The following is a 24,797-nucleotide window of genomic DNA, read 5'->3' as shown; positions in this document are numbered from 1 at the left end:
GCCCCTTCCTTCCATATTCAGGAGGGGTTCGCTGGTGCCATGGGAGCAGCTGTGCAAATATCCTAACTAGACGATTAGGAATCAGCCCTTTGCTATAGCACACAGTCATTTGTTTGGGCTATGCTCTGTATTACAGGATTTGGGCCAAAATTAAGAGAGGAAGATCATACACTTGAAGCCAAATAAATAAGAAGGGCAGAAGGTTCTGCTGATAAAAATGGAGAGAGATATTCATGTTCGTACTTAAATGTTTTTGTTTACATCATTTTAACAGATACTCAGGAGGGTGGTAGCAACAGAAGACACGGTACCTCCATGGTGAGTTCAGCTTCTATGAGTATTCTGCACAGCTCTTCACTTCATGACTATACCCCTGTCAGTCGCTCTGAAAACCAGGATTCTCTTCAGGTATCTTCCCTAGTCTCCTTTCCATTTTCTTGGCTGTGCTTCCCTTCCTATATTTTTCTTTATCATATTTTTCTGCATCCTACATTTGTTACATTACTGTTTATGGTGAGGAGAGGGCTGGAATCTCAGATAAGAAAATATGAATTTACAAAGTACTGTTCAGCTACTGAAGCTTCAGGGGGTAGCTGAGTTAGTCTGTACAGGTTAAACTTAAAAAAAATGGTCTGGTAGCACTCTATAGACTAACAAAACATGTAGATGGCATCATGAGCTTTCGTGGGCACAGCCCCTTCTTCAGATGACTGGAGTTTTGAGTTTAGGATGTGCAGACCCACATTATTTTGGGTCTGCACATCCTAAACTCAAAACTCCAGTCATCTGAAGAAGTGGGCTGTGCCCACAAAAGCTCGTGATACCATTTCCATGTTTTGTTAGTCTATAGAGTGCTACCAGACCATTTGTTAAGTTACTATAAATGTATCATTAAGAATAAATCAACATTTAGAATTGATTTTAAAAGTTTACTGGAATAAATTTTTCAGGCATTTTAAACAAAATTCAGTGATACATTAGGGATGTAAAATCCTGTTTAATCAGTGAACTGGTTACCAGTGTTCCCTCTAAGATGTAGGCCAGCACAGCTTCACATGTGATTAAGTAGCCCTGCCCAGTCAGAGGCTCAGAGCTCATTCACAGAGCTGACTGACTGGGCAGGGCTGATTAATCACCTGGGAAGCTGTGCTACCACGCAGTTTAGAGGGAACACTGCTGGTTACCTGCTTACCCATAATCCCATGGGCAGGGGAGCCCTACCAGGCTGGAGCAATCCCTTCTCCCCCCGCCCACATGGGGAGGGAGGCTGCTCCAGGCCATCTGGGCTGCCAGTTAAGGGTGATGCGTACCAGTTAACTGATTACATCCCTACAAAACATGCATTAATTTTGAATCCAAAATGTGATGAAAGCAAAAATTACTGAATTTTGAAAGTGATCTTGTATATCTCCGTAGGCTCTGAGTTCTTTGGATGAAGATGATCCAAATATCCTGCTTGCTATTCAGTTATCTTTGCAAGAATCTGGCATGGCTATTGATGAAGAAACTAGAGACTTCCTTAATAATGAGGCATCCTTAGGAGCAATAGGTACATCTTTGCCTACAAGATTGGACTCAGCTCCTGTAAATATAGATAACCCTAGAGCTGCTTTGAGCAGCTCTGAGTTGTTAGAACTTGGTGATAGTTTGATGAGACTAGGGGCAGGCAATGATCCATTTTCAGCTGATTGCCTTAGTTCACACCCTTTCAGTGATACAAGTGGATTATACTCAACATCTAGTGATGCTGATTCAAGTAGCCAGGACCCCAATATTAATGAAAATCTGCTTGGAAATATTATGGCCTGGTTCCATGACATGAACCCTCAAAGTATCGCACTAATTCCTTCAGCAAGTACAGAAACTGATGAGGATTCACAGCAACCTAATATCGATGATGGGTCAGGAGGACAACCAAATGTTATAGAGGTGGGACTGGAGCCTCAGGAAGAGCATGCACTTTTTGAGGATGCCCTCAGAAATGAAGGCAGAGGAACCCAGACAGAAGGAAGTATTTCTGAAGAAAACATCATTCCAGGGGATAGAGTGCCACCAAGTGGTGACTGTCCTGGGGAAGCTACTAGCAGTGTGGATACTTCAGAAGATGTTTTAAGTCAAACTCCTCAGACCTCAAGTGACTGGATTGAGCATGTGCATTTGGTATGAACAAAAACTAGTTTTTGAGCTTAAATGGATGGCCGTTACAGATGGTACAGTATGCGGAGAAACCATTATGGGGACTTCAATCCACATACTTACTGCTCATTTGTGAACCACTGACATAATGATGAAAGACATAGGCATTCCCTTAAATTGAAGTTCTTTATACTAATAATATGAACCTTTCAAAGAACATCCTTTGCATTTAATTAGGTAGTGTTTGCCTTTTTTGCTCTCAAGGAAGAGGAAAGAAGTAGGTGGTTGTTCTCCACTTTCCAAATACAATGCAGTAGCTTTAGGTTGGTGATCCTTAATTTGAAAGTATGGATTAAAGGCTTACACTGATTATTTTCGTTATATATCCTTAAATAGTGTTTTCCATTTTTAGAAAACATTCTTTCAGCAAAATAACATTTAGTAAGTTGGGGGGGGGAGGTTTGCTGTTCCATAACTTTTTCCTTATTTACTAGCAGTGTGAATTGAGGTATTTAATGCCTCTTTTTAGTACTGCTCCATGAACAAAGAAATTGGTATTTTTTCTTATTAAAATCAAAGATTTTTTTCATGTCTATTTACAGTCCAAACGTGCCAAGCTGTGAATAGCTAACTAACTCATACCCAATACAAGAGGTGCACAGTGTGCCTGTATGAAAGTAATCCCATGATTCTTAGTGAAAGATACCACTGGGTAGCATTGTTTCTCTAAATTAAATGGCATTTATTGCCATGGTGACTGCATTTAATTAAATGTAGCCTGTACCTTAAGTTAATTAAACCTAATGCTGCTGTTAAACAGTTGTTTTAAATATTAAAATACAGTTTATTAGCAACAGCTATGCTGTATTTGAGACACTTTAATGGAAGTGCAATCATAGTTCTTTTTCATAATTTTACAATGCATTTTATGCACTAATGGTGCAATTAATTTTAATGGTAACATTTTATAAAATACAGAAATATGAAATTTTCATATTATTGCCAGTCCCACAATTATTAAAGTTTAATAATACATTCTGTGCAACATGTTACCGTGCCTTTGCCGTAACCCAGATGGATAGTTGCCACAGTTAAATAAGTAATTCAGATTCAGTGTCTGTTCTGGAGTAACTATGCTCTTAATTGCAAAGACCTCCATAAAACCAACCATGGCCTTGCCTTTAGAGTAAACAATGACTAAACATTCAGTCAGTGTTTTTGCATAAATAACAAATATTGCTAGATATTTCTTCGATTGCACAATATTCACTTGCTGTGTGGTTACTGTTTAGTAGAAAAACAAAACAAAAAAGACCCTAATTGTTGTACTGTGAAGAAAATACTGGTTATAGATTTGCTTAAAAGCATCAAAATTACAGTTAGTGGTGAGATACAAAGATACAGTATGTAATTACAACTAGAGTAAATTGTTGAAAGTGCTGTTTTATCTGCATATAGTCAAATCTTATTATAATATAAGGAAAATCAGTACACAACACTCCATTGTAAGATTTGCTTGACCGTTAGATTTGTTGATATACAAGTTTTTTACTACCGGGCGTGTATAGGCAAGTACGATGGCAAACAAAGATATAGATATATATATATATATTGATTACCGTGAGTGTTTTGGTAAATATTTCATTCAGATCCTTCTTTAGGACCCTTGTAGCCTCAGGGTTCATATTAGTAAGGAGTTATATATGAATATTTTATCTCCAGTGCCACGCAAAAATCTTTAGCAGTCTTCAGAGAAAATGGTTTGAGGCTGTTACTATGCTCTATAATTCCATTACATTTTCTAACTTTATCTCTAGGTGCCCCATTCTCCAAAAACATTGATGTTGAACCCTTTGTCATCTCTGGAAAAAATCTATTTTAAAATGTTTTATGCTACAAAATACTATACTCTAAAATAAATCTTTAAAAACTGTCGTCATGAATTGGTCTAAAACTTAAAAATGTTTGACTCACATAGTGTCCTTGAGTTGTAATTCCTGAATAGAAAGAGTCTCACAAAGATTGTGTATTGCATTGAGATGTGTTTTGCAAAGCTACGGTAAGATATGTAAGAGTGCTCTGTGAAGATAGTGAAGTTTGTGGGTTCTGGTTTTTCTGTACTTTGTTTAGGTTGTGCAGTATATCCACTGTTTCTATGTTACTCTATTCCAAGCATGAAAACAAGCATATTAAATTTGTATTTTCTTGGTACTTATTTTAAAATTCACCAAGTCATTCATTTGACAGTTCAGAAATAGTTTGGCAACCCTATTTTGTAAACCTATTAATTTTATAATGTAAAAAAATTACTCTAACCTTGAATTGTTATTTGCACTTTCATAGTCTATACTTGATACATTCCCACTTTATATACAGTAGGATATTACAACAATGTAGATGTTTGGCCAAAAGAATGCTGTTAATAATATGTAAAATTCTTTGATTAAACATTTATTACTTAAACTATTTCCCTTCTGTCTCATTACATCTTGGGCTTTATTTTAGCAAACTCCTTAATTTAATTTGATTAGTTTGGTTCTTAGACTATGAATATATCATTTTATACTGTAAATGGGAATTGCAGACCATATAAGGTCAGGTATGACAGTATACCCCATATTTTATTAGGGGTTAAAAAATTAACAGGGAAAAACCATCCAGAATAAATTTATTTGGTTATTTGGTTAGTCACTAAGGGTGTGTCTGCACAGCAAAGTTATTTCAGAATAATGGCCATTATTCCGAAATAACTATGCGAGTGTCTATTCAGCAATTCCATTATTTTGAAATAATGGACAGCTTATTCCAACTTCTGTAAACCTCATTCTACAAAGAACAATGCCTATTCCAAAATAGCTATTTCAAAGTAAAGCGTGTGTAGACACTCCACTTCCACAATTTCAAAATAGCCCCTAACCAGGGCCTTTCTAAGTTATTCCTTCTGGGGCACTAAATTGAGATAGCATGTCTACATTAGGGAAGTCTGCCTCAGACTAATTTTGAGGCTTCCCTGCAGGGTGGACATGCTATTTCTAAATAAGCTATTTTGGAATAACTATTCTCTAATAGCTTATTCCGAAATAACTTTGCAATGTAGACGTAGCCTAAGGGTCAGATTACTCAATACTTTTCATTGCACTGAGTAGTGTTGCAAACCACAACTTGTGCTGTTGAAGTCAGTGGAACAACTTGTGGAGTAAAGGTACCACGATCTGGGAATAACTCAGAGGCATGCAAAAGCAAAACACGGTACAACCTCAGATTACAAACACTGCTGGAATGGAGGTTGTTTGTAACTTGTAACTCTGAACAAAATGTTGTGGGTTTGCAACGGACCATTCATTTAATACAATTTTGAAATTTGACTATGCAGAAGAAAATGCTGCTTTCTTTTTTCAGTAGTTGATGTTTAACACAGTATTGTGCTGGTTTTTTTTTTTATTTTGTCTATGCTGCTGCCTGATTGTATATGTCCAATTCTAAATGAGGTATGTGGTTGGCTCATAACTCTGAGAATCCTACTGAATAAAGTATAACTATTGTACTACCTCTGTAAGTGAAAAGCTGCATCCTGCTTTTTGTACCTGAGCTCCCAAATTTTACCATCTAAGGAACACATTCCACTCCTAGTAGGGTTCCAAATAATTAAACTTCTAACTAGACCTTTTGGGTGAATGGTTAAATAGGAATATAAATAACCAGCATGTTGAGTTATTTGCAACCCATTCTAGTCCAAGCTCAATGTTCTGCTTAATTGTCTTCCTATGGTGGCTTCTTCCTCCATACTAGGTTTCCTGCCACAGTGATCTCAGATGGTGGCCAGGGTGGAAGACTTTTAGTACCCATGATGCAAGTAGCCAGTGTTTTTTACCACGTTGTTTAGTGCTCACCAGGGCTGAACAATAGTTTAAAAACTAGCTATTTTCCCATCTAGACAGGGCTTTGCCTTTTGTACCACTGCCTGTGAGGTGCAAACTTTCAGAATAAAGGCTGAGATCTTCAAAAGGTAGTTAGGTGCCTAACTCCCATTCCAGTTATGAAGGATCTGGGCCAAAGAGGCTAGTAGCCGTGCATCTCTGAGAGACATTTCACAGCCCCTGACTCCTTCAGTTTCAGAATAATGGACATGTTGTACAGGTTGAAACCCTCTGAACTGGGAATCTCTGGTCCAGCAACATCCGTGGTCCAGATGTTGCTGGATCAGAGAATCCCAGTGGAGGGCTAGCAGCAGGGAGCCATGCAGGGGCCGAAGAGCAGCGAGCTGCCCATAGCGAACTGCTGTCAGGGCTGCCCAGTGCACAATAGCGCGGCTGGCCGGTAGGGCTGGCAGTCCTGGCACATGGCTGCCCGGTGGAGCCTGGAGCCATGCTTTGGCTTCCTGGCAGACCCGGGAGCCACAACAGTGGCGACTGCTCAGCAGGATTACCAGCAAGTGTGCAGGGGAGGGAGGGATCAGTGGCAGGGGGGCCAGAAATGACCTGCTCTGATCTGGCAAAAGCCCTCATCCAGGACCAATCAGGTCCCAAGGGTCCAGACCAGGGAGGTCCAACCTGTAGTAAAAGAAGAGGGTTGAATCTGCTTGACTTGCTGTGCTTGCTTTATTCCTAGCATTCAGTGATGCCAGAGGAAAATGCTTTAAGGCATAAAACTGGAGTCCCTAAGATACAGTGTACTTCAATTGAAGCTACTTCAGATGCCTATGTATTCATAAGTTGAGGCTACATCTCACCTTTACATTCGTGTTAAAGTTAGTTGTTGGTAGGATTATGCCATTTTAAGTAAATTTAGTTCCAGATTTTTTATTTTTTTATAACTGCACTTCTACTGAGTTTCATATTACACCATGTAATTGTAAGTGGTTTTCCTTAGCCTTACCCTGAGATATTTTGCCATACACTGTTCTTTTTCCAAGTTCATGCTGAAAAAAAGTGTATGTGAGAGCCCTGTGAATGAGTCGATAAGCAAGCAAATATTCTTCAGAATTCATGCAGTAATGGTGCCTTCCACCCACCATGAGTTGTGTATCTACCACAAGATACTAAAAGATAATAGATTTCGGTTTTACAGGTGCATTGTGCTAAGGCATAATCATTCCCTGGACCCAGAAACTAAATAGTGATGTACAAAATTTGGCTTTATGGACACAGCTGCTTTTCTATAACCAATAATTAATAGAGTTGATCAAGTTACTCATGAAAGATTTTTATGGCTCTAGCCCAGTGATCACCAACCAGGAGATCAGAATCTACTGGTAGATCTTGGAGCCTCTGACAGGTGATCCTGACTGGTTGCCCAAGAGGCTATCAACTTCAGCTGCCCCTCCCCCCACTGTTGTGCACCTCCTACCCCTTGTCTTGGAGCTGCCCCTCCTCCTGTGGAGCCTCCTACTTTCTGGGCTGGGCAGGGGAAGGACAGGAGGGGTGTTGATGTCAAGATGCCCCCTCCCACTCTGTATCCTTTCTCCACAAAGCAGAGTGGGCAGCATAACAGGACTTGGGATGGAGTTTGCTGACTACTTTAGGGAGTGGGCCTGGGCAGGGGTGAGCCTGCCTTAGCCCCACTGCACCACCAACCAGGAGCCACCTGAGGTAAATAGTGCCCAGCTTGGAGCCCACATCCTGAACTCCTACCCCAGTCATGAACCCCCCTCCTGTACCCCGAGCACCTCTGCATCCAAACACCCACCCAGAGCCTGCACCTAGAACCCCCCATACATCCCAACTGCCTGTCTCAAGAGCAGCTCAGAGCCCCTCACACTCCAGATCCCTTAATCCAAGACGAGCCAGCACCCCAGCCCTCTGCCCCAGCCTGATGAAAGCAAGAGATGAGCAAGAGAGAGAGGATGGAGTGAGCAGGGGTGGGGCTCGGAGAAGGGGTGGGAAAGAGGCAGGGCAGGGTATCTGGGTTTGAGGTAGATCTTGGATTGCACTTAAATTCAAAAAGTGAGCTCGTGTTTTAAAAGATTGGAGACCACTGCTCTAGCCCATGCATGTGAATTGTTTGGTCAATGAAAACGAACAGTTTGAAAAACAATTTTTTGCTAAGTTGTTGTTGGTTATTCTGCAGTTTGTTGACTTTGGCTATTTGTTTCTACTCCTCACATGGAGTTTTTTAAACTAATTCTATTTAGCCAACAACAAAAGCCTCTTCAGAGGTGTAGCTATTTATATAAACAGCTATGCCCCAAGCAGTCTTGTAGAAAGGAGCTAAATTACCTCTATTTAGCTTGAATGAGAGCTGGCTAGCATGCTCATCAGATTTAATGATCTCGGGGATTGCCTTTAGATCAGAGAAATACATTCTGGCTGCCACCCACGCATATTAAATGGTACTAAGAAAACAGACTTGGGCCAAGTCCACACTACTGGCTAAATTGGCACTGCTGCAATGGATGCAGCAGTGTCACTTTGGGGGGGTGTGGTGAAAATATGCTAAGTCGATCACAAAGTCCTCTCCCATCAACATCTGTACTCAGTTTCTGCCTTTCAGGGAGGTTATGTCGATGATGGGAAAGTGTCTGGGAGAAGCACCAATGTGAACAGTGCTGTGTTGGCAGGTGGTGTGTAACTCGGGTGCCACAGTGGCACACATCCGAACAAGCGCACATGACCTCAATTTTGGCGCACAAGACAAAACTCACTCTGCTCATAGATGGAAAATGTTAGAGGGAACACTGCCCCGGACCCCACTGCATGGCTTCCGAGGACCATTGCCACAGGGCTGCCCAGACTCCTACCATGTGGGGCTAGCCAGGAGCTCTGGACTCCCAACCCTGCAGGGCCAATTGACTGCTGCAGACCCCAGGACTCCCACCCCCAAGGGGCTGACAGCCCCAGACCCCGATAAGGCCAACAGCCTTGACCCCACATGCCCACTAGGCAGGGTAGGCCAGCGACCCCAATGCACTGGGAGGAGGGGCAGCATGGACCCCACGGTGCTAGGCAGTTGAGAACCCAGACCCTGCCACAAGTCCAGTCTTCAGTACATAGCTGAGATGGGCTGCAGCTGTGTGCTAACTGGGCTGCGTGAGGACTGATGAGAAGGGCTACGAGAGGCATAGAGTTTGTCAGTGCAATCAAGGTGACACCATATCCCTGTAGACCAGTTGTCCCCAAACTTTTGAGGGTTGCATCCAATGTTCCCTCTAATTTTTTCAATCCATGTGCAGAATAAATGTTATGTGCAATGAGGTATGGATAGATGCCCACCACCAGTAGAAACAAAAAAGCCTATATATTCTTTTTAAAAGTTACAAGAGGGGTAATTACTCCAGTAAGAACAGGTTTGGTATTTTAGAACTCACTACTCAAAGAATTACATTTAAATGTAAGAGAAATAATTATGAAACACACAGACCAGTCAACACACACTGCTTTTGCAGCCAGAGAGCATGAGAGCTACTCTCACCAACCCCCCCGCCCACACACACACAGCCCACTCCATGAGGGTGTGTGTCTGGACAGGAGGAGGGTGTAGGACTGGGCTGGGGCTGTGGGGTCTCAGTAGAAAAGGTGAGTGAGGGGGGCTGGTGGTACAAGGTCTCAGCAGGGTGGTGAGTGAGGGGGCTGGGATGTGGGATCTTGGTTTGGGGGTTTGAGTGGCCTGGGCATGCAGGGTCTCAGTAGAGAGGGTGTGGAGAGGCTGGGGGTGCAGGGTCTTGTCAGGGCAGTGAGTGAGGGGGCTGAGGGTGCAGGGTCACAGCGGAGGAGGCATGTGGGGGGCTGGAGGTGAGAGCTGCGGGTGGGGTTTCAGCAGGGTGGTGAGTGAGGGGGAGGTGCAGGGTCTTTGTGGAGGGGCTGCGTGAAGGGGCTGGTGGTGCGAGGTCTCAGCAGGGTGGTGATGGGGCTGGGAGAGTGGGGTTTTGACTTGGGGGTACGAGTGAGTGGGCTGGAGGTGCGGGGTCTCAGCAGGGCAGGGAGTGAGTAGGCTACAGGGTTTTGGTTGATGTATGAAGGAGCTGGGAGTGTGGGGTCTGAGTAGAGGGTGTGTGTGAGGGGGTAGGTGGTGCAGGGGTCTCCACAGGGCAGTGAGTGAAGGGGTGGGGGTGCGGGGTCTCAGGTTGGTGAGTGAGCAGGCTGGGGCCATGCTGGGGCTCCAACCTCCCCCCTCCCCAGCCAAAACCACACCCTCTTCACTCAGGCTATGTCTATACTGTAAGCTTCTTGCGCAAGAAGAGATCATCCATGCTCATTGGACGCTCTCTCACCTATAAAACCACCCAGAACCAGATCTAGCTGGGCTTTAGGTCACCAGTTGCTCTCAAGTGCTGTTGCCTGAGCCCTGCAGAGACATGCGCTTAAAGGGACCTCCCTGAACAACCACTTCTCTGTTTCTGCGGACTTGCAGACCGCCATTGAGGAACAGCAAAGCGTCAGCAGTGCCTGCTGTGGTTACCCTGTTCTTTTTTGGAACACCACAGCTTTTTTCTGTTGTGTGCCATGGAGCCGGAACTGCCCGTGGGTAGGCAACGGCGTCACATGGCCATACTGCAATTCCTGCAGCACTTTCTTCCACCTGCCTACATGTTTGTGCTGGACGTGGAGTCGGAATTCCTCCTCGTCACCCTCTGCATAGCTGCGGCTGGGTGCATACACAGAAGGTTCTGGAGGCTGGAGACGAGTTCGGACTGGTGGGACCGGCTGATCATGGAGCGGTGGGACAATCAGCAGTGGCTGCAGAATTTTCGCATGCACAAGGCCACCTTCCTTGTGTTCTGTGCCTGGCTCTCACACACCCTCCAGAGATGCAACACCACCTGCGGCCTGCTATCCCCCTGCAGAAGCGGGTCACAATCACTCTCTGGAAGCTGGCCACCCCAGATAGCTACTGGTCAGCGACCAACCAGTTTGGGGTGGGGAAGTCCACTCTTGGGGCCCTACTTATGCAGGTAAGGAGCTTGCGGGCTGCAGTCCCTCCACGGGGGGGGGGGGGGGAGAGGGAGGGTGTTGGATAAAGGGGACCCTTGGGAGAGGGGCAACTGGGGACTGTAGGGAGTGGACTGGGGGTGGGGGAAAAGCCCTGGTCCCGGGGGCTTGTACTGTCCCGCCCTCACATAGCCCTGTAGCTGGGGGGGGGGGGGCATGGACTTGGACTCATAGGGGGTGCTTCCTGGGAGGTTGGGAGGGCAGAGGATGGGAGGTGACGGGCACCGCCCAAGGTCTCATGCAACCCCTCTCATTCTCTGTTTTGTGTGTTTCTTTGTCTCCTGCAGGTCGTCAGGGCCATCAACTCCCTGCTGCTGTGCAGAGTCGTCCGTCTTGAGGACCTGGATGAAACCATGGCTGGATTTGCTGCCCTGGGGTTCCCAAGCTGCGGGGGAGCCATCGACAGCACGCATATCCCCATCTAGGCCCTGGACCATCAAGTAGCCCAGTTCATCAACCAAAAGGACTACTTTCCTGTTGTCCTGAAGGCTCTGGTGGACCACCCCCATTTACATGGGGGTGGACCACCCCCATTTACATGGGGGTGGTTGGGCAGGGCACACGATGCCCAAGTTTTTAGGAATTCTAGCCTGTGCGCCAAGCTGGAAGTGGGCACCTTTTTCCCCTGCCAGGACTTTGCGGTGGGTGACCAGAACATGCCAGTGTGCATAGTGGAGGACGCAGCATACCCACTCATGTCCTGGATGATGAAGCCATACACTGGCCACCTCGATCCCAGCAAGGACCATTTCAATGCCTGCCTCAACCGAGTGAAGATGCAGGTGGAGTGCGCCTTTGGGCACCTCAAGGGACGCTTCCACTGTCTCCTCTCCTGGCTGGACGTCAGGGAGCACAATATCCCTGAGGTGGTGAGAGCGTCCTGTGTGCCCCACAATCTTGTGGAGCACAAGGGGGAGGCCTCCCTCCCGGGTTGGGGGGGCAGATGCCGGCCTCGAGGGCCATGCGTTTGAGCAGCCCTGGACAGCTGCCACCCGCCAGGCCCATCAGTTGGGGGTGCGCATCTGGGAGGCCCTGAGGGAGAGTTTCTCTCAGGCCCCCAGTAACTCTCCCCAGGGCCTTCCCAACAGGGGTTCTGTCTTTCCGCTTTCTCCCTTCCCCTTCTCACCCCCTCCCTGACCTCCCAATAAACACACCTGTTTGGTTTTGGGGAAAAAAAAAAGTCTCTCTTTATTGAACATGAGGAGAAGGTAGGCAGGGGGATGAGGGGCTGTCTGGACTGGGATGGGGGATCAGGACTGGGAGGAGTAGTGGGGCAGGTTGCTGTGCTACCTCGGGTGCAGGGACCTCTTTGGGGTGAGCAGGAAGGACAGCTAGAGCGGGGTCAGGATTGGCAGGAGAAGGGGCCATAGGCATCATTTGGGGAGGAGGCATGAGCATCGGTAAGGGAGGGATCAGAGGCATGGCAGGGTGGGCAGACAAATGGGAAATGGCCATGGGGGAGGGGGAGGCAGGAGCAGCGGCATCAGGTGGGTGTTCCCCAGTGTGGGACATAATGCGGCATAGTGTCACACCACGCCATCATTTCGGTCCATGCATGCTCCCGCCATTCCAGGTCCACACTGAACCTGCACGACACGGTGTCGTGGATGTTGCGCAGGATGCCGACATGTTGTCACATGAGGTCCTCGGGCACCCTGGCTCGTCTGTGGGTCCCCGGACTCTGGCAGGTGGCTGCGGCAGTGATGTGGCTTGGCCCTCTGTCCCAGCTGTGGAGAACACACAAGAGGGAGAGGCCATTAGTCATCCCTGCATACACATTCCCTGAAGCCGTGCCCTCCTCTGTGAGCGGCAACTGCACCAGCCCGCGGCCCATGGGAGTGGGATGTCCTGGGTGCAAGGCCATGTGTAGCCTGCACAGCACTCCCTATGTCACAGGGGCCCCGATGTGACCAGAGGACCGTGTTGCCCCCTTTCCCTCCCACACACACAGCACATCCAGGCAGGCAAGGGAAGTGTGTGGCCACAGTGGAATCCCCTAGTGGGTAGCAGAGGAGCTCGGAGCAGCCCGCTGCACGTGCACAGACTGCAGCACTGTGTGCTGCCTGAGCAACCCAAACTACCCTAGGCCTCCGCTCCCTGTGCGCCCGCCTCCCCCGCTCTGTGAGTGTGTGTGTGCCAACTCACCTGAAGATCCCTAGGCCTGGGAGACATCCTAGCTGGCGGGGACTGGCTCGAGGGACAGGATGACGGTCCCTGGCTCCTGCTCCTCCTCTGGCTGGGGCTGGGCCTGGGCCTGGCCCTCCAGCTCCTCCTCAGAGATGCCCTCCAGGCAGATGACTACCAGTGTGTCCAGGCCAGAGTCCATCATGGTGGGGGAGGAAGAGGTTTCCCCGCCCCCCAAGATGTGGTGGAGCTCCGTGTAATAGGGGCAGGTGTGGGATCCTGCTCCTGAGCGCGCCCTGTGTTCTGTGGCCCTCACGTACCCGACAGAGCTCCTTCACCTTTGCCCGGACTTGCTCCGTGGTCCAGGCAGGGTGACCTCTCTTTGCCAGGGATATAGCCATGCAGGAGAAGATCTCCGCGTTGCAGCGCTTGGCCCGGGGATCCTGGAGTGGCAACTCTCACCCCACAATTTGAGGAGGGTCGCAATCTCTGGGCCTCTCCAGGTCAGGGCAGGCCTTTTTGTCCTCCTGGGGGGTCCTGGGACCCCCTGTGGCTGCTCCCTGGAAGGACGAGGGGGGTTCTCGGAGAGCTTGCTGGTTGGCCATTGCAGCTGAAGCAGAGCTGTGCAGTGAAGGCACCTGCTCTCTACAAACAACTGGCCACAAGGCTTGTCCAGGGTGCCTGCAGCTCTAAGGGGGGGGGGGGGGGGGCTCCAGCAGATAGAAACTATAGCGTTCTGATTTACTTGGATGGAGTGGCCAAGACACCACCTGGTTTTTTTCGTGGAGGCCAATTCTTGCACAAAACCCCCTGCTGCCTGTCTACGCACACCTTTTTGTGCAAGCACTCTTGTGCAAAAAGGAGTTATTCCTTGTAGAATGAGGAATGCCTATACTGCAAAAAGCCCTCTGTTCTGTCGTTTCAGTGTAAATTTACTTGTGCAAAAATGCACTTGAGGCGGGGACGCTCCGTGGGTTTTTGCACAAAACCCTCAGTGCCCTGCCAAGCAGCAGGAAATAAGTGACAGCACGTGGGGAGCCTCAGGGCTTTCTTCCCTCCCCCGCACACAGGAAGCTGGTGTTGGTGCCTGCATGGGCTCTGCCCTGTCTCTTCAGCCCCCCCAGCCACTCCTTGCTCCCTCCTCCATGTCCCATGCCTGTCTACATGGACTCATGAGGTGGTGCAGCCAAAGGGGTGTAGTGGGACTGCAGAGGGAGGGGGATCTGAGGGAAAATCCACGAAAACCCTGTCCTGTGGCCCTACTGCCCCGACCTTGGCAGCAGCCTGAGACAGACTTTGTTCCTCTTCTCGGGCTTTTTTGTGTTTTGATTTTTCTTTGCACATGTTAAGTTCCTGACATCCTGGGACCCTGGCACTCTATGGCTGTGACTCTGCTCTGCTGTAGCTCCAGCCCGACTATGCACACAGGGACCCCCACATGCTCTGGCTCTGAAGCCACTGCCTCTCTCAGGACTACAAATTCCTTCCCTCGCTTCTTCCCCCACCCTCACAGGCTGCAGCGGGAGCCCCTGGCTCTCCTCCCCGTTTGCGAGCTCCCCTCCTGGCCAAAGCTCCTGGCCAAAGCTCCTGCCTCTGCCTCCCCAAACTCCTTCAAACTTTCCTCGCCACAGCAGGGACAAGATTAGTTGGTGGGGGTGGTGCTTGTGGACAGAGTGATGTAACACTCTGTTGTCCCAAAGGAAAAAGTTTTATATACGGAGAAAGATGAAGGGTAACTACTCCTGCAAGAACAGGTTAGGCATTTTAGAACCCACTACTCAAAGAATTACATGTAAATGTAAGAGAAATAAAAACTATGAAATACACAGATCAATCAACACATGGAAAGAACACACTTCAAAAGAATAATTACAGAGAACCAGGGGGCCCCCTGCTCACTACACTTGCCAACCCTCATGTCTTGTGGAAAGTAGGCAACCCCAGCTCTCCCCCTGGCCACCAGAGAGGGCAGGGCTGCAGCCACACCAGCCCGGACCCCTTCTCCCTCCTCCCACCAGTGCCCCTTTTTCTTCCCCACCTCCAGCCGCAGCAGCCTGGGCCCTTTCTCCCTCTCCCACCCATGCCATCCCAGGCCCTTTCTCACGCCCCAGCCGTGGATTAACCTTAACCCCCTTCCCTGCGGAGGCCACATGACTTCTGGCTCTACTCCTGGCAGCTGGGGAAGGCCAGGCCAGAGCAGCAGCATGCCAGGCCTGGCTCTGCCCCCAGCGGCTGTGGAAGGCCAAGCTGAGGCATTCCAGACCTGGCTCTCCACGCAGCCTCAAGAGTGGGCTGGGCTGGTAGCAGGTGGGCTTGGCTCCAAGGACCAGGCCTGGGGCAGAAGGGGCAGCGCCGGGGCGGGACTTTACCTGCCCTTGCCTACCTACGCCAGTCTGTGGACACTGTGACGTGATGATGTCATTTTGGTGGCCCACAGGGAAAAAATGGTTATATAGAGAGAAATACATGTGAAGTGCAGGAAGTATCAAGAAGTAATATCAATAATACAAGTGTGTGTTGGGAGGTGAGTGTGAAAAAGCCTGTGTATGACACCAGTGACTGTGTATGTGCTGGCTGATGGGGAAGCTTTGGAGAGAGACTGTGAGCAGGCTCTTTAAGGCACTCGCTGAAAGCTCTTCTGCTCTGACCTGAGACCTGCCGCCCAGAGGCTCATTCAGATCTCAGACCACAGCACCTCTCCCCTGATTTGAGCCCTCAGCTAGGATGTCCCTTCTCCCCTACTCTGTAGAGATGGGAGAACAGGGGGTGACAGAAGGCGGACACCCTGACATCAGCATACACACTCTCTCTCTCTCTCTCTCTCTCTCTCTGCACAGCCAGCAGGAGGATCCCTGGAGAAGGTTCAGGAACAACAAGGCTGCAATGCAGGAGGGGGTGGCCTGACCACATGCGGTTGTACACAGCTCTGCTTATCGAGTGCACGGCACTGGATATGCTCCTGCACAGCTGCCCAACTGTGCAGCGTAGAGGGAACACAGGTTGTGTCCCCACTTATCCTTGTCTGCGTCCCCCACAAGCCCTGGAGCTAGGAATGAGCCCAACGCTGGGGGGGGGGGGGGGGGGGAGATGTGGCCCAGGAGTCAGAGGATTGAGACTAGGGCTGCAGTGTGGGGCGAGACTAGGAGTGGGGCTAGGGCTGGAGCCGCAAAGGCTGAAGCTGGGGGCAGAGCCGCAACTGATATGCAATGGGGGACCCATAGCAACACCCACAGTCAGTGCAGCTCCTCTCCTGCCCACATCCCCAGCTCCAAGCCAGAGCCAGCGCCTGAGGGCAGGAGCAGAGCCACACTGAGGCTGAGGGTAAGACCAGGCACAGAGAGTCAGTGATGTGACTGGGTGCAGGGTGGGGAGAGGCGCTGGGCCGGGCCTGGCGGGGGAGGCGCTAGGCTGCGCAGTGCAGGGAGAGGAGGGGTAGGGAGCCGGGCCAGGCTGGACTGTGCAGGGTGGGGAGAGGCGCTGGGCCGGGCCTGGCGGGTGACGAGCCAGGCTGCGCAGTGCAGGGAGAGGAGAGGTAGGGAGCCGGGCCAGGCTGGACTGTGCAGGGTGGGGAGAGGCGCTAGGCTGCGCAGTGAGGCGTGCAAGGCGGCAGGGTTGGGTGCCAGGCCGGGCGGGCCAGCGGCGCGGGGAGGGGCCGAGGCGGGGGCGGGCACCTGCGTGCAGCCGGGTGCGCAGCCAGCAGAGGGCTCGCTCCGCTGCTCCCAGCAGTAGCAGCAGCAGCAGCAGCCGCCAGCCGGCGCGGGAGGAGCGGCCCAGCTCGGCCGGCCGGGATCGCTGGGGCTGGGCCGCGCGGGGCCCCGGGCCGGCGCCGAGGATGCCGCTGGGGCTGAAGCCCACGTGCAGCGTGTGCCGCAGCACCTCCTCCTCCATGTGGAAGAAGGGCGGCCAGGGCGAGATCCTCTGCAACAACTGCACGGGCCGCGCCGGGGCGCCCGGGCCCGGGCCCTTCGCCACCACCTCGGCCGCCGCCCAGCACAGCAACGGGGGCGGCGGCAAACAGGTCAGGCGGCCGGGCCAGCGGTGGGGGCTCCTGGGGGCTTACACGGGGCCTGACACCCCGGCGGGCGGAGAGCGGAGCCCGCTGCTGCTGCGCCAGTGGCCGCGCTCCTCGGGCTGCCGGGCGCGCGGCTGCGGGGCCGCCCCGGGAGCAGCGAGGGAGGCGCGGGCCCGCGGAGCTCCCTGGGCTTGTGGCCACAAGTAACGTGCGCGCCCCTCCCTGCTTCCCCCCTTGGCTGTTCCCGTGGCAGAGCAAGCAGGAGATCCACAGGCGGTCGGCGCGGCTGAGGAACACAAAATACAAATCCGCCCCGGCTGCCGAAAAGAAGGTTTCTACCAAAGGCAAAGGGAGAAGACACATTTTCAAGTTAAAGAACGTAAGCGGGCCCTGCCTGGTGTCTTGTGTGTGTTCTAGTTAGGCTGGCGAAGGCCCCTTGTGTCGGTAGAACAGACTTCACTTGAAGGGCTTCCCTAGACTTGCCAGAGGATCCTCACTACTGATCTTCTGGGGCTGTATTTAGTGGGTCTGGTAAAGGCCCAATAAATCCAACACTGAGGGTGCCCTCCTTGACTCCGCACAAAGTAAGGGAAGGCCACAGGAGAGTTTCTCCATCAGCCTCCAACTGTGGGGCTGCCCCTGAAAATTGACGTCAGGCACCTTGACTCTAGCTACTCAGTTTTCGTAGTTGGAATTACGTATCTTGCATCAATTTTCTCCAGCGGTGTAGACCTGGCCTAAAGTTGTGACTGAGACTACATCTACATTACAGCAGTAGACCCTGGTACTCTACCGTTGAGAGAAGAGTAAGAGAAATCAAATTGAGGGGAGAGGTTTCTCCAGTCAACCCCACACAGTGTAGACCTTGCAGTAACTCACCCTAAAGTAGGTTAACTCTAGGGATGTTACATTTCGATTAATTGACTAATCAAATAGTTGATGTAACTATTCGATTAGGACACTACCGCCTTTGATTTGTAGAAACAGCCCCCAGGCTGTTGGTACACTTCAAAGGGAAAAGTGCTGCGGGGAGTACGGGGCCAGTGGGGGACAGAAAATTGAAAGAACGGAGGGATTTTTCCGACAACGGAAGAAGCCTTTTTCCAAAGCTTTTTTGGAAGAAGGTGTGTGTGGATGCATAAGAGGGAGTTCTTTCGAAAGAAGAGGCCTCCAAGAAATAACACAGGTGCCCTGGTGGGCACTCTGTCCATACTAATTACCAGAGCTCGCCAAACTGCGGCATGCCCCGCTCGCCAGCCACGCTGTCCAGTGATCTGCGCATGTGCGGATCGCCTGAACCTGGCTCTTCCAGGTTACAATCTACTCACCACTGGCGAATAGATTGAATTATTTGTCGAGCCCTGCTAATTACAACTTAAATGCAGGAAAGCGTCCAATAAATGTGGACACTATCTTTCGAAAAAGCACATTGCTTTTTTGTTGCACTCTTGCTGTGTGGATGCTCTCTTTCTAAATAAGCTTTACTTGGAAGATCTCTTTTGGAAAAACTTCTTCCAAAAGAAGCATGTGGTCTAGACAGCCCTAAAGCAGCAGTACTGCGGGAAGCCCAGGGCCACTCCCCCACTGACCCTGGACTCTGTGCAGTGCTGCCGCTTTGAAATGCTGCAGGGAGCCCAGAGTCAGCTCCCCGTAGCATTTCAAAGCGGCAGCGCTACGTGGAGCCTGGGAATTTTAATCCACCCTGATTTCTGAGAACTTGCATTTGCCCTCCTTGTTATTTCTTTTACATCTCCATTTGTGCAGTCACGTTAGTCAGGATAGGATATGGTTGAAGTGTCAGGTACCCAGATTTGGATTGTCTCTACCCCTGAGCAGCGTGAACAAATCTCACATATCTGTATAAGGGGTTGTTCTGCCGCCTCCTCTGAACTGAATTCTCAAGCGGCCTACACATTCTCCTCCTCTTCCCTACTTTCATGTTTAACATTGAGACTGGTGGTACAAGTTTATAACCAGTCTTATCTCAAAAAACGAGGTTTTAAAGAGAAATAACTTCAGTGGTGTCACTGCAATTTTTAATGTAAATATTTAGAAAACTTACTTCTTGTCCTTTCTTTTTTTATGTGAAAATTCTGTTGTAGTATCTCAGATTTGCTATAATTTTCTTTCCTATTTTTGTAGACAGCAGTGATATTTTTCTTATGAATTTTTTTCCACAAAAAATTCCTCCTTTTTTAATGTTGTTTCTTTAGCCCATCAAGGCTCCTGAGTCTGTATCGACAATAATTACAGCAGAATCCATCTTTCATAAGGTATGTATTGTTTATATAGAGAAGAAGACGCTGCTATTCCTCCAAGACACTCAAAAATTATCACAGACAGAAGGGACTTTATTTACAAAAAATATTTCTTCCTGTCACAAACAGGAATCCCAAACATCACTGTGTTGTATAGTATTGTTACATTGCTGCTCCTAATAATAGAAAATTGTTGACTTCAGAAGATTTAATCTTTATCTTTAGAAGTTACGCTTTAAATTGTGTAATTCTTATAAAGGGAACCTGTTTTTTACTGAAAACATTTAAAAAAACACACTTGTTAATTTATGAAAGTGTCAGCTTTCACTATTTTTGGGGGGAACCAAAAAGTTAATATTTATTTTCAGCAGTAGTTCAAATTTAGTGTGATGGGTCCTATTTTAAATAGAGGAAATATCCCAAGTATAAGAGGTTCTCTTTGTGAAGTTCTGGCTTCAAGAAATGTTGTTGCAGTCCATGGGAACACTATAGAAGTTTGAAAAAAAAATAAACCAAACTTAAAAAGCAAGAAATGTTCTGAGGAACCAAAATACTGATGTGTCTATCACCTCTGTGAAAATAAATGTATATTCCAGTGTTTCTTAAACTTTTTAAGACAGAAGAATACCAAACAATATTTTTTTTTAATGAGGAACACCAAGGACTTTTTGTTGAGGGGGAGCAGGGGGGATCGCAGGCGGTCCCTTTAAGGGTGGCCATTTTTAACTCTGTTCTCCATGGCACACCTCCAACTTTCTCATGGCACACCGCTGTGCCACGGAACACAGTTTAAGAAACACTGGTATATTTTCACTTATGCTTTTTTAATAGGATGTTTGCGGCATTCAGTCTGTAGCAGTGTCTATAGCTGGGAAAGGGCTCAAAAATTACATGGTGGTTTTTTTTTTTAAAGTGAGATGGTTCATCTTTTTTCCCCCAAGGGGAAAAATCAAAACAGAAGTAAATAATTTATCTCAAAGACTTCTGGCTCTAGAATGACATGTAGCTCCCGAGACAGCATATAGACTGGCTCTTGTGATGCTCTGAAGACCTGAGCTTGGTACCCTGGTGTCAGTGAGGCAGTGATTCTACTTCTGCAGAATAGAAACTAACTCAGGCCATGGGAGAGTAGTTGGTTTTGCACAGACCATACTAAGGGAGAAGAATTATTCTATTTTACAGCAGCCCTTTCCCTTTGATTGGAAAGGCTGATTTGTTGGAGCGCTTGGGAAAAGACTGCAGCTTCTCAGGACTGGAGATGAGATCTAAACATTGTGCTTATAAATAAATGGTGTTAGAGAGGGATAATTTGGTATTTAAAGCATCCTTGAAGAGAGCTGAAGAAAGTTCCAGGTAGTTGCTAGTATAGTCAGGTTTTTAAGGAAGTAATTATCTGTATCTTTTCCAGGGAGTGTACTATCAAATTGGAGATGTTGTTTCAGTGGTTGATGAGCATGATGGAAAAACATACTATGCTCAGATTAGGGGGTTTATTCAGGACCAATACTGTGAAAAGAGTGCTGCTTTAACATGGCTCATTCCTACTGTAGCCAGTCCTAAAGACTGTTTTGACCCTGCATCCTATATCATAGGTAAGTGCCAAGACTACTTATAACTTGTATACTTGGCTACACTTGTACAAAAACATCTTATATAGACTGCACCTATCTGTGGTGTAATTTGTAGAATGCTTTATTGTTCTCTGGCCATTTATGTAGTTTTAGGCCTGGATCCTGTAAATCCTCAAGCCACAGATAAAACGGAGTAGTCCTATTTGAGTTGAGTAGGTTTACTTACGTACATGAAAATAATCATAGGCATAATTGGAGCCTGCCCAGATATAGATTTCTGTTTGCTGATGTAGATATCCATAGATAGAAATCTGTATCTGCGGGGCTGTACTCCCAAGAACCACAGCAGCTAAATGAGAAAAATGTGGTGCTGTTGTTCCTAGTAGCCAGTGCCTTGCGCTGTCAGCTCCTTCCAGCTATGTGGCTGTATCTCCCCAAACTGGGTCTCCGGTCTGCAATGACACAGTCCTGCTGGAGACAATACAGCCATATGGCTTGGAGGAACTGTGAGAATGGGGCGCTGGATCCTGGGAGCAGCAGCACCACCTTGTTTAACTGCTGCTGTTCTCCACAGAAGAGTCCTGCAGATCAGCAGATACCCATTTATAGCTGCATAAGCAGATACAAATTTGTATCTATGCAGGGCTCTAGGTGTAATTGTTGTGGGCTTGGGGACTTAATTATCTGAGTCTAGCCTGGGAGTCTAGTCATGGCTGGAAAAAGTAGGTAACTTACCCTACAGGCCTAGAGTCTCCCCTTGGTTTACAAAAGACTCACATTAGGTGAAACTCACTTTGGGTGTACGGAGGGATTGGTATGGAGGGGAGCCCTGTGTGACAGTTCCTATTACAAACATCAAATATGAATATATTTGAGAGAAAAAAAATGAGCTGGATATGCATTTCAAGCATAGACAGCAGCTAAATTCACTACATAAGTTTTTTTTCAACTCTACTCATAACTAACTAGTGGAAGACTGCTTCAACGCTCGTGTACACAGAACGGAACACATTTAAAAAGGCTTTTACCATATTGCAGGTTTTTAATTGAAAAAGAAGTGCTCTCAAACCGTGGCTGCTGTCCGTGTTATGTTCATTTGATATATAATGTGTAAAGCTGAAAGTGTTACCGGTACTTTGTGTTTTAGGACCAGAAGAAGATCTTCCAAGGAAAATGGAATACTTAGAATTTGTTTGTCATGCACCTTCAGAATATTTCAAATCTCGATCATCTCCCTTCCCTACTGTTCCTACTAGACCCGAAAAAGGCTATATCTGGACTCATGTTGGACCTACTCCTGCAATCTCCATCAAGGAAACTGTTACCAACAATTTATAGTCCTTAAGTACTCTTTAAGCATATGCTGGCTGTATTCTGAGCCTCTATCATCTATTACAAGAAGTTTTTTATTTCTATAAACTGGTTGACCACATGTATTATGGTGGTGTTTATTTTTTTTAATTATCTGACTTGGAAAGAAATGTTTATTTAATGCTTCCATTCCCCTTTTTTGCTCCAATTAAAGCCACTTTTTTGCCACCATTGCTCAAATATGAGGAACTACAAGTATAGTATTTTCCTTGCTACTATCATGAGTTAGTGATTTATTTCAGTTGACTGGCCCTATAATCTTCTAAACTTGCCACTGTCTCTTACAAAGGAAGACTAGCACTATGTGCAGTATTTTTAAGAGCCATCACTACATGCACAACATACAGCTAAGGTATGCATTTTAGTCTTTGATGTGGCTATGCTACACACACTTTTATTCATGTTTTTAGTGAAATCATATCAAGTGTACTGAACTGAATTTTTAAAATGGATTCAGTTATTGAGTTTCTTTAAAACTGCATAGGGGAGAGAGAGAGACTGATTCAAGAACTAGCATTCTGTGGTTTTTGCGACTTTGTCACTTTCCCTGCTGAGCAGAGCAACATTACATAGTGCAGACAACTTTGAGCCTTGACTTAGGCAAACGTTGACACCCCTTGTGTGTTTGCTAAATCAGGCCCTTGGGTTGGTTTTAAATTCTTTGCTGAATTTTAGTAGGTTACTCATTGAAGGTAGTTCGTAAGGAACAAAAAGGTAAGTTCTAAAATACAGACTTCTGATAAACAGTTTAATTATGTTAAACTAGCTCGATCAATTCCAAACCAGTTACCAAAGAAATAGAAAGCATTTACACATCAAGATAAACAGTTGAGCATCAATAAATCTTATTTTGTACATAAATATTTAAAAGTCTTTACCAGCAGCTTAGATTCTGAAAAGTACTGATTTTTGTATATTTATTCCATTGAACAGTAAATACATTTAATAAATTCATAGCAGTGTTTTTACCCACTTACCGTATTTTAGCGAATATAACCTGCGGGTTATGTTCGCGCGCGCGCACACACACACACACACACCCTCTGCAGGGTATACTCAGGTGCGGGGTATGCAAAAAAAATTTTATTCACCTGGTGGTGAGCGGCATGCTCGCCCGCCCCTTTCCCCGCTGCGCAGCCACCAGCCTCCGGGCGGGGAAGTGTTCATCTCCCAGTTCCTGCACAGGAGCATGCCTCCCCACCCCTTTCTGCGGCTGCACAGCCTCCAGGCGGGGAAGTGTTCATCCCCTGGTTCCTGTGCAGGAGCACTCCCTCTGCCCTTTTCTGCAGCTGCGCAGGAACCGGGAAATGAGCACTCCCCTGCTCGGAGGCTAAGGGCTGCGCAGCCGCAGGGCGGGGGGCGCGCTACTGCACAGGAACTGGAGGATGAGTGCTTCCCCATCTGGAGGCTGGCAGCTGCGCAGCTACAGGCAGGGGTGGGGAGCACTCATTCCCCTGCCTGGAGGTTGTGCAGCCACATGGGAACCAGGCGGGGTGAGTGAGCCTCCATCTGGAGGGTGGCTAATTCACCCTCTCCCCCACCCATAGAAGCCCCCCGCACAGTTTGAAAAAAAGTCTTGTATACCCTGCGGGTTATACTCGTGTGCAGGGTATACAAAATTTTTTTTACTCAAACTGCAAAAACCGTGGGGTATATTCGGGTGCGGGTTATATTCGCTAAAAGACGGTAAGTACTTTACAATCTGCTTAAAGCATGGAGAAAAATATTAGGCAGTTCAGAGATTGCAGATCCCTCATGCTTTTTTTTTATTTTTTTATATAATATATATATATATATATATATATATAATTATAGTTGCACTCAAAACCCCATGGGTGCGTCTAGACTGGCAAGATTTTGCGCAAAAGCGGTTGCTTTTGTGCAAAAACTTGCCAGCTGTCTACACTAGCCGCTTGAATTTGCGCAAGAGCACTGACTTTGTAATGTACAAAACCAGTGCTTCTTGCGCAAATACTTTCCCACTCCTGCTTGGGAAAAAGCCCTCTTGCGCAAGAATACTTGCTTAAGAGGGCCAGTGTAGACAGGGAAGAACTGTTTTGCCCAAAAAAGCCCCGATAGCTAAAATGGTGATCAGGGCTTCCTTGCGCAAAATAGCGTCTAAACTGGCCACGGATGCTTTTGCGCAAAAGCAAATATTTTGCGCAAAGGCACTTGCCACTCTTTTGGGGAAATAGGTAAAGTATTTCTGGAAAATCATGCCAGTCTAGACACAGCCCATGGCTATGTCTACACTGTGCAGATATGCAAATGAGCCCCATTTTTGCGGCAGGGGCTTTTGCACAAGGAGCTGTCTATACTGCTCCTTGCACAAAAACCCCCTCTTGCACAGGAGCTGTTCTTCCTGAAAATAAGCGGCAGAATGGCTCCTGTGCAAAAGGGG

The 24,797-nt window shown here is 47.9% G+C and overlaps 2 protein-coding genes across 5 annotated transcripts in view; both read left to right on the top strand.

Moving 5' to 3' along the window:
* Window positions 1-5,683, top strand: part of ANKIB1 (ankyrin repeat and IBR domain containing 1) — a 108,031-nt gene extending 102,348 nt beyond the window's left edge. For 3 of the 4 annotated variants that reach the window (XM_075922380.2, XM_075922379.2, XM_006114465.5), the window contains exons 19-20: window positions 275-408; window positions 1,417-5,683. In XM_075922380.2, coding sequence (XP_075778495.1) covers window positions 275-408; window positions 1,417-2,166 — 884 coding nt within the window. In that variant the 3' untranslated portion in view covers window positions 2,167-5,683. The remainder of the gene's footprint in view (window positions 1-274; window positions 409-1,416) is intronic. The other variant, XM_075922381.2, reaches the window with a different exon arrangement.
* Window positions 5,684-16,845: 11,162 nt separating this feature from the next.
* Window positions 16,846-22,457, top strand: GATAD1 (GATA zinc finger domain containing 1). Its single transcript, XM_075922378.2, has 5 exons — window positions 16,846-17,202; window positions 17,450-17,575; window positions 19,410-19,469; window positions 20,863-21,046; window positions 22,173-22,457. The coding sequence occupies exons 1-5, from the start codon at window positions 17,017-17,019 to the stop codon at window positions 22,361-22,363; spliced, it is 747 nt and encodes a 248-aa protein (XP_075778493.1). The 5' UTR covers window positions 16,846-17,016; the 3' UTR covers window positions 22,364-22,457.
* The last annotated feature ends 2,340 nt before the right edge of the window (window positions 22,458-24,797 follow it).

Source organism: Pelodiscus sinensis, chromosome 2, assembly GCF_052426305.1.
Source record: "Pelodiscus sinensis isolate ZL-2025 chromosome 2, ASM5242630v1, whole genome shotgun sequence".
In the NCBI taxonomy this organism is placed as follows: Eukaryota; Metazoa; Chordata; order Testudines; family Trionychidae; genus Pelodiscus; species Pelodiscus sinensis.
This window is presented reverse-complemented; position numbering and strand designations above follow the sequence as displayed.

Excerpts from the sequence above, each read along its gene's own strand:
- GATAD1 (XM_075922378.2), top strand. The coding sequence starts at position 17,017 with ATGCCGCTGGGGCTGAAGCCCACGTGCAGCGTGTGCCGCAGCACCTCC. Across the intron at positions 17,203-17,449 it reads ACGGGGGCGGCGGCAAACAG|AGCAAGCAGGAGATCCACAG; the intron begins GTCAGGCGGCCG and ends TTCCCGTGGCAG. Across the intron at positions 21,047-22,172 it reads CCCTGCATCCTATATCATAG|GACCAGAAGAAGATCTTCCA; the intron begins GTAAGTGCCAAG and ends TTTGTGTTTTAG.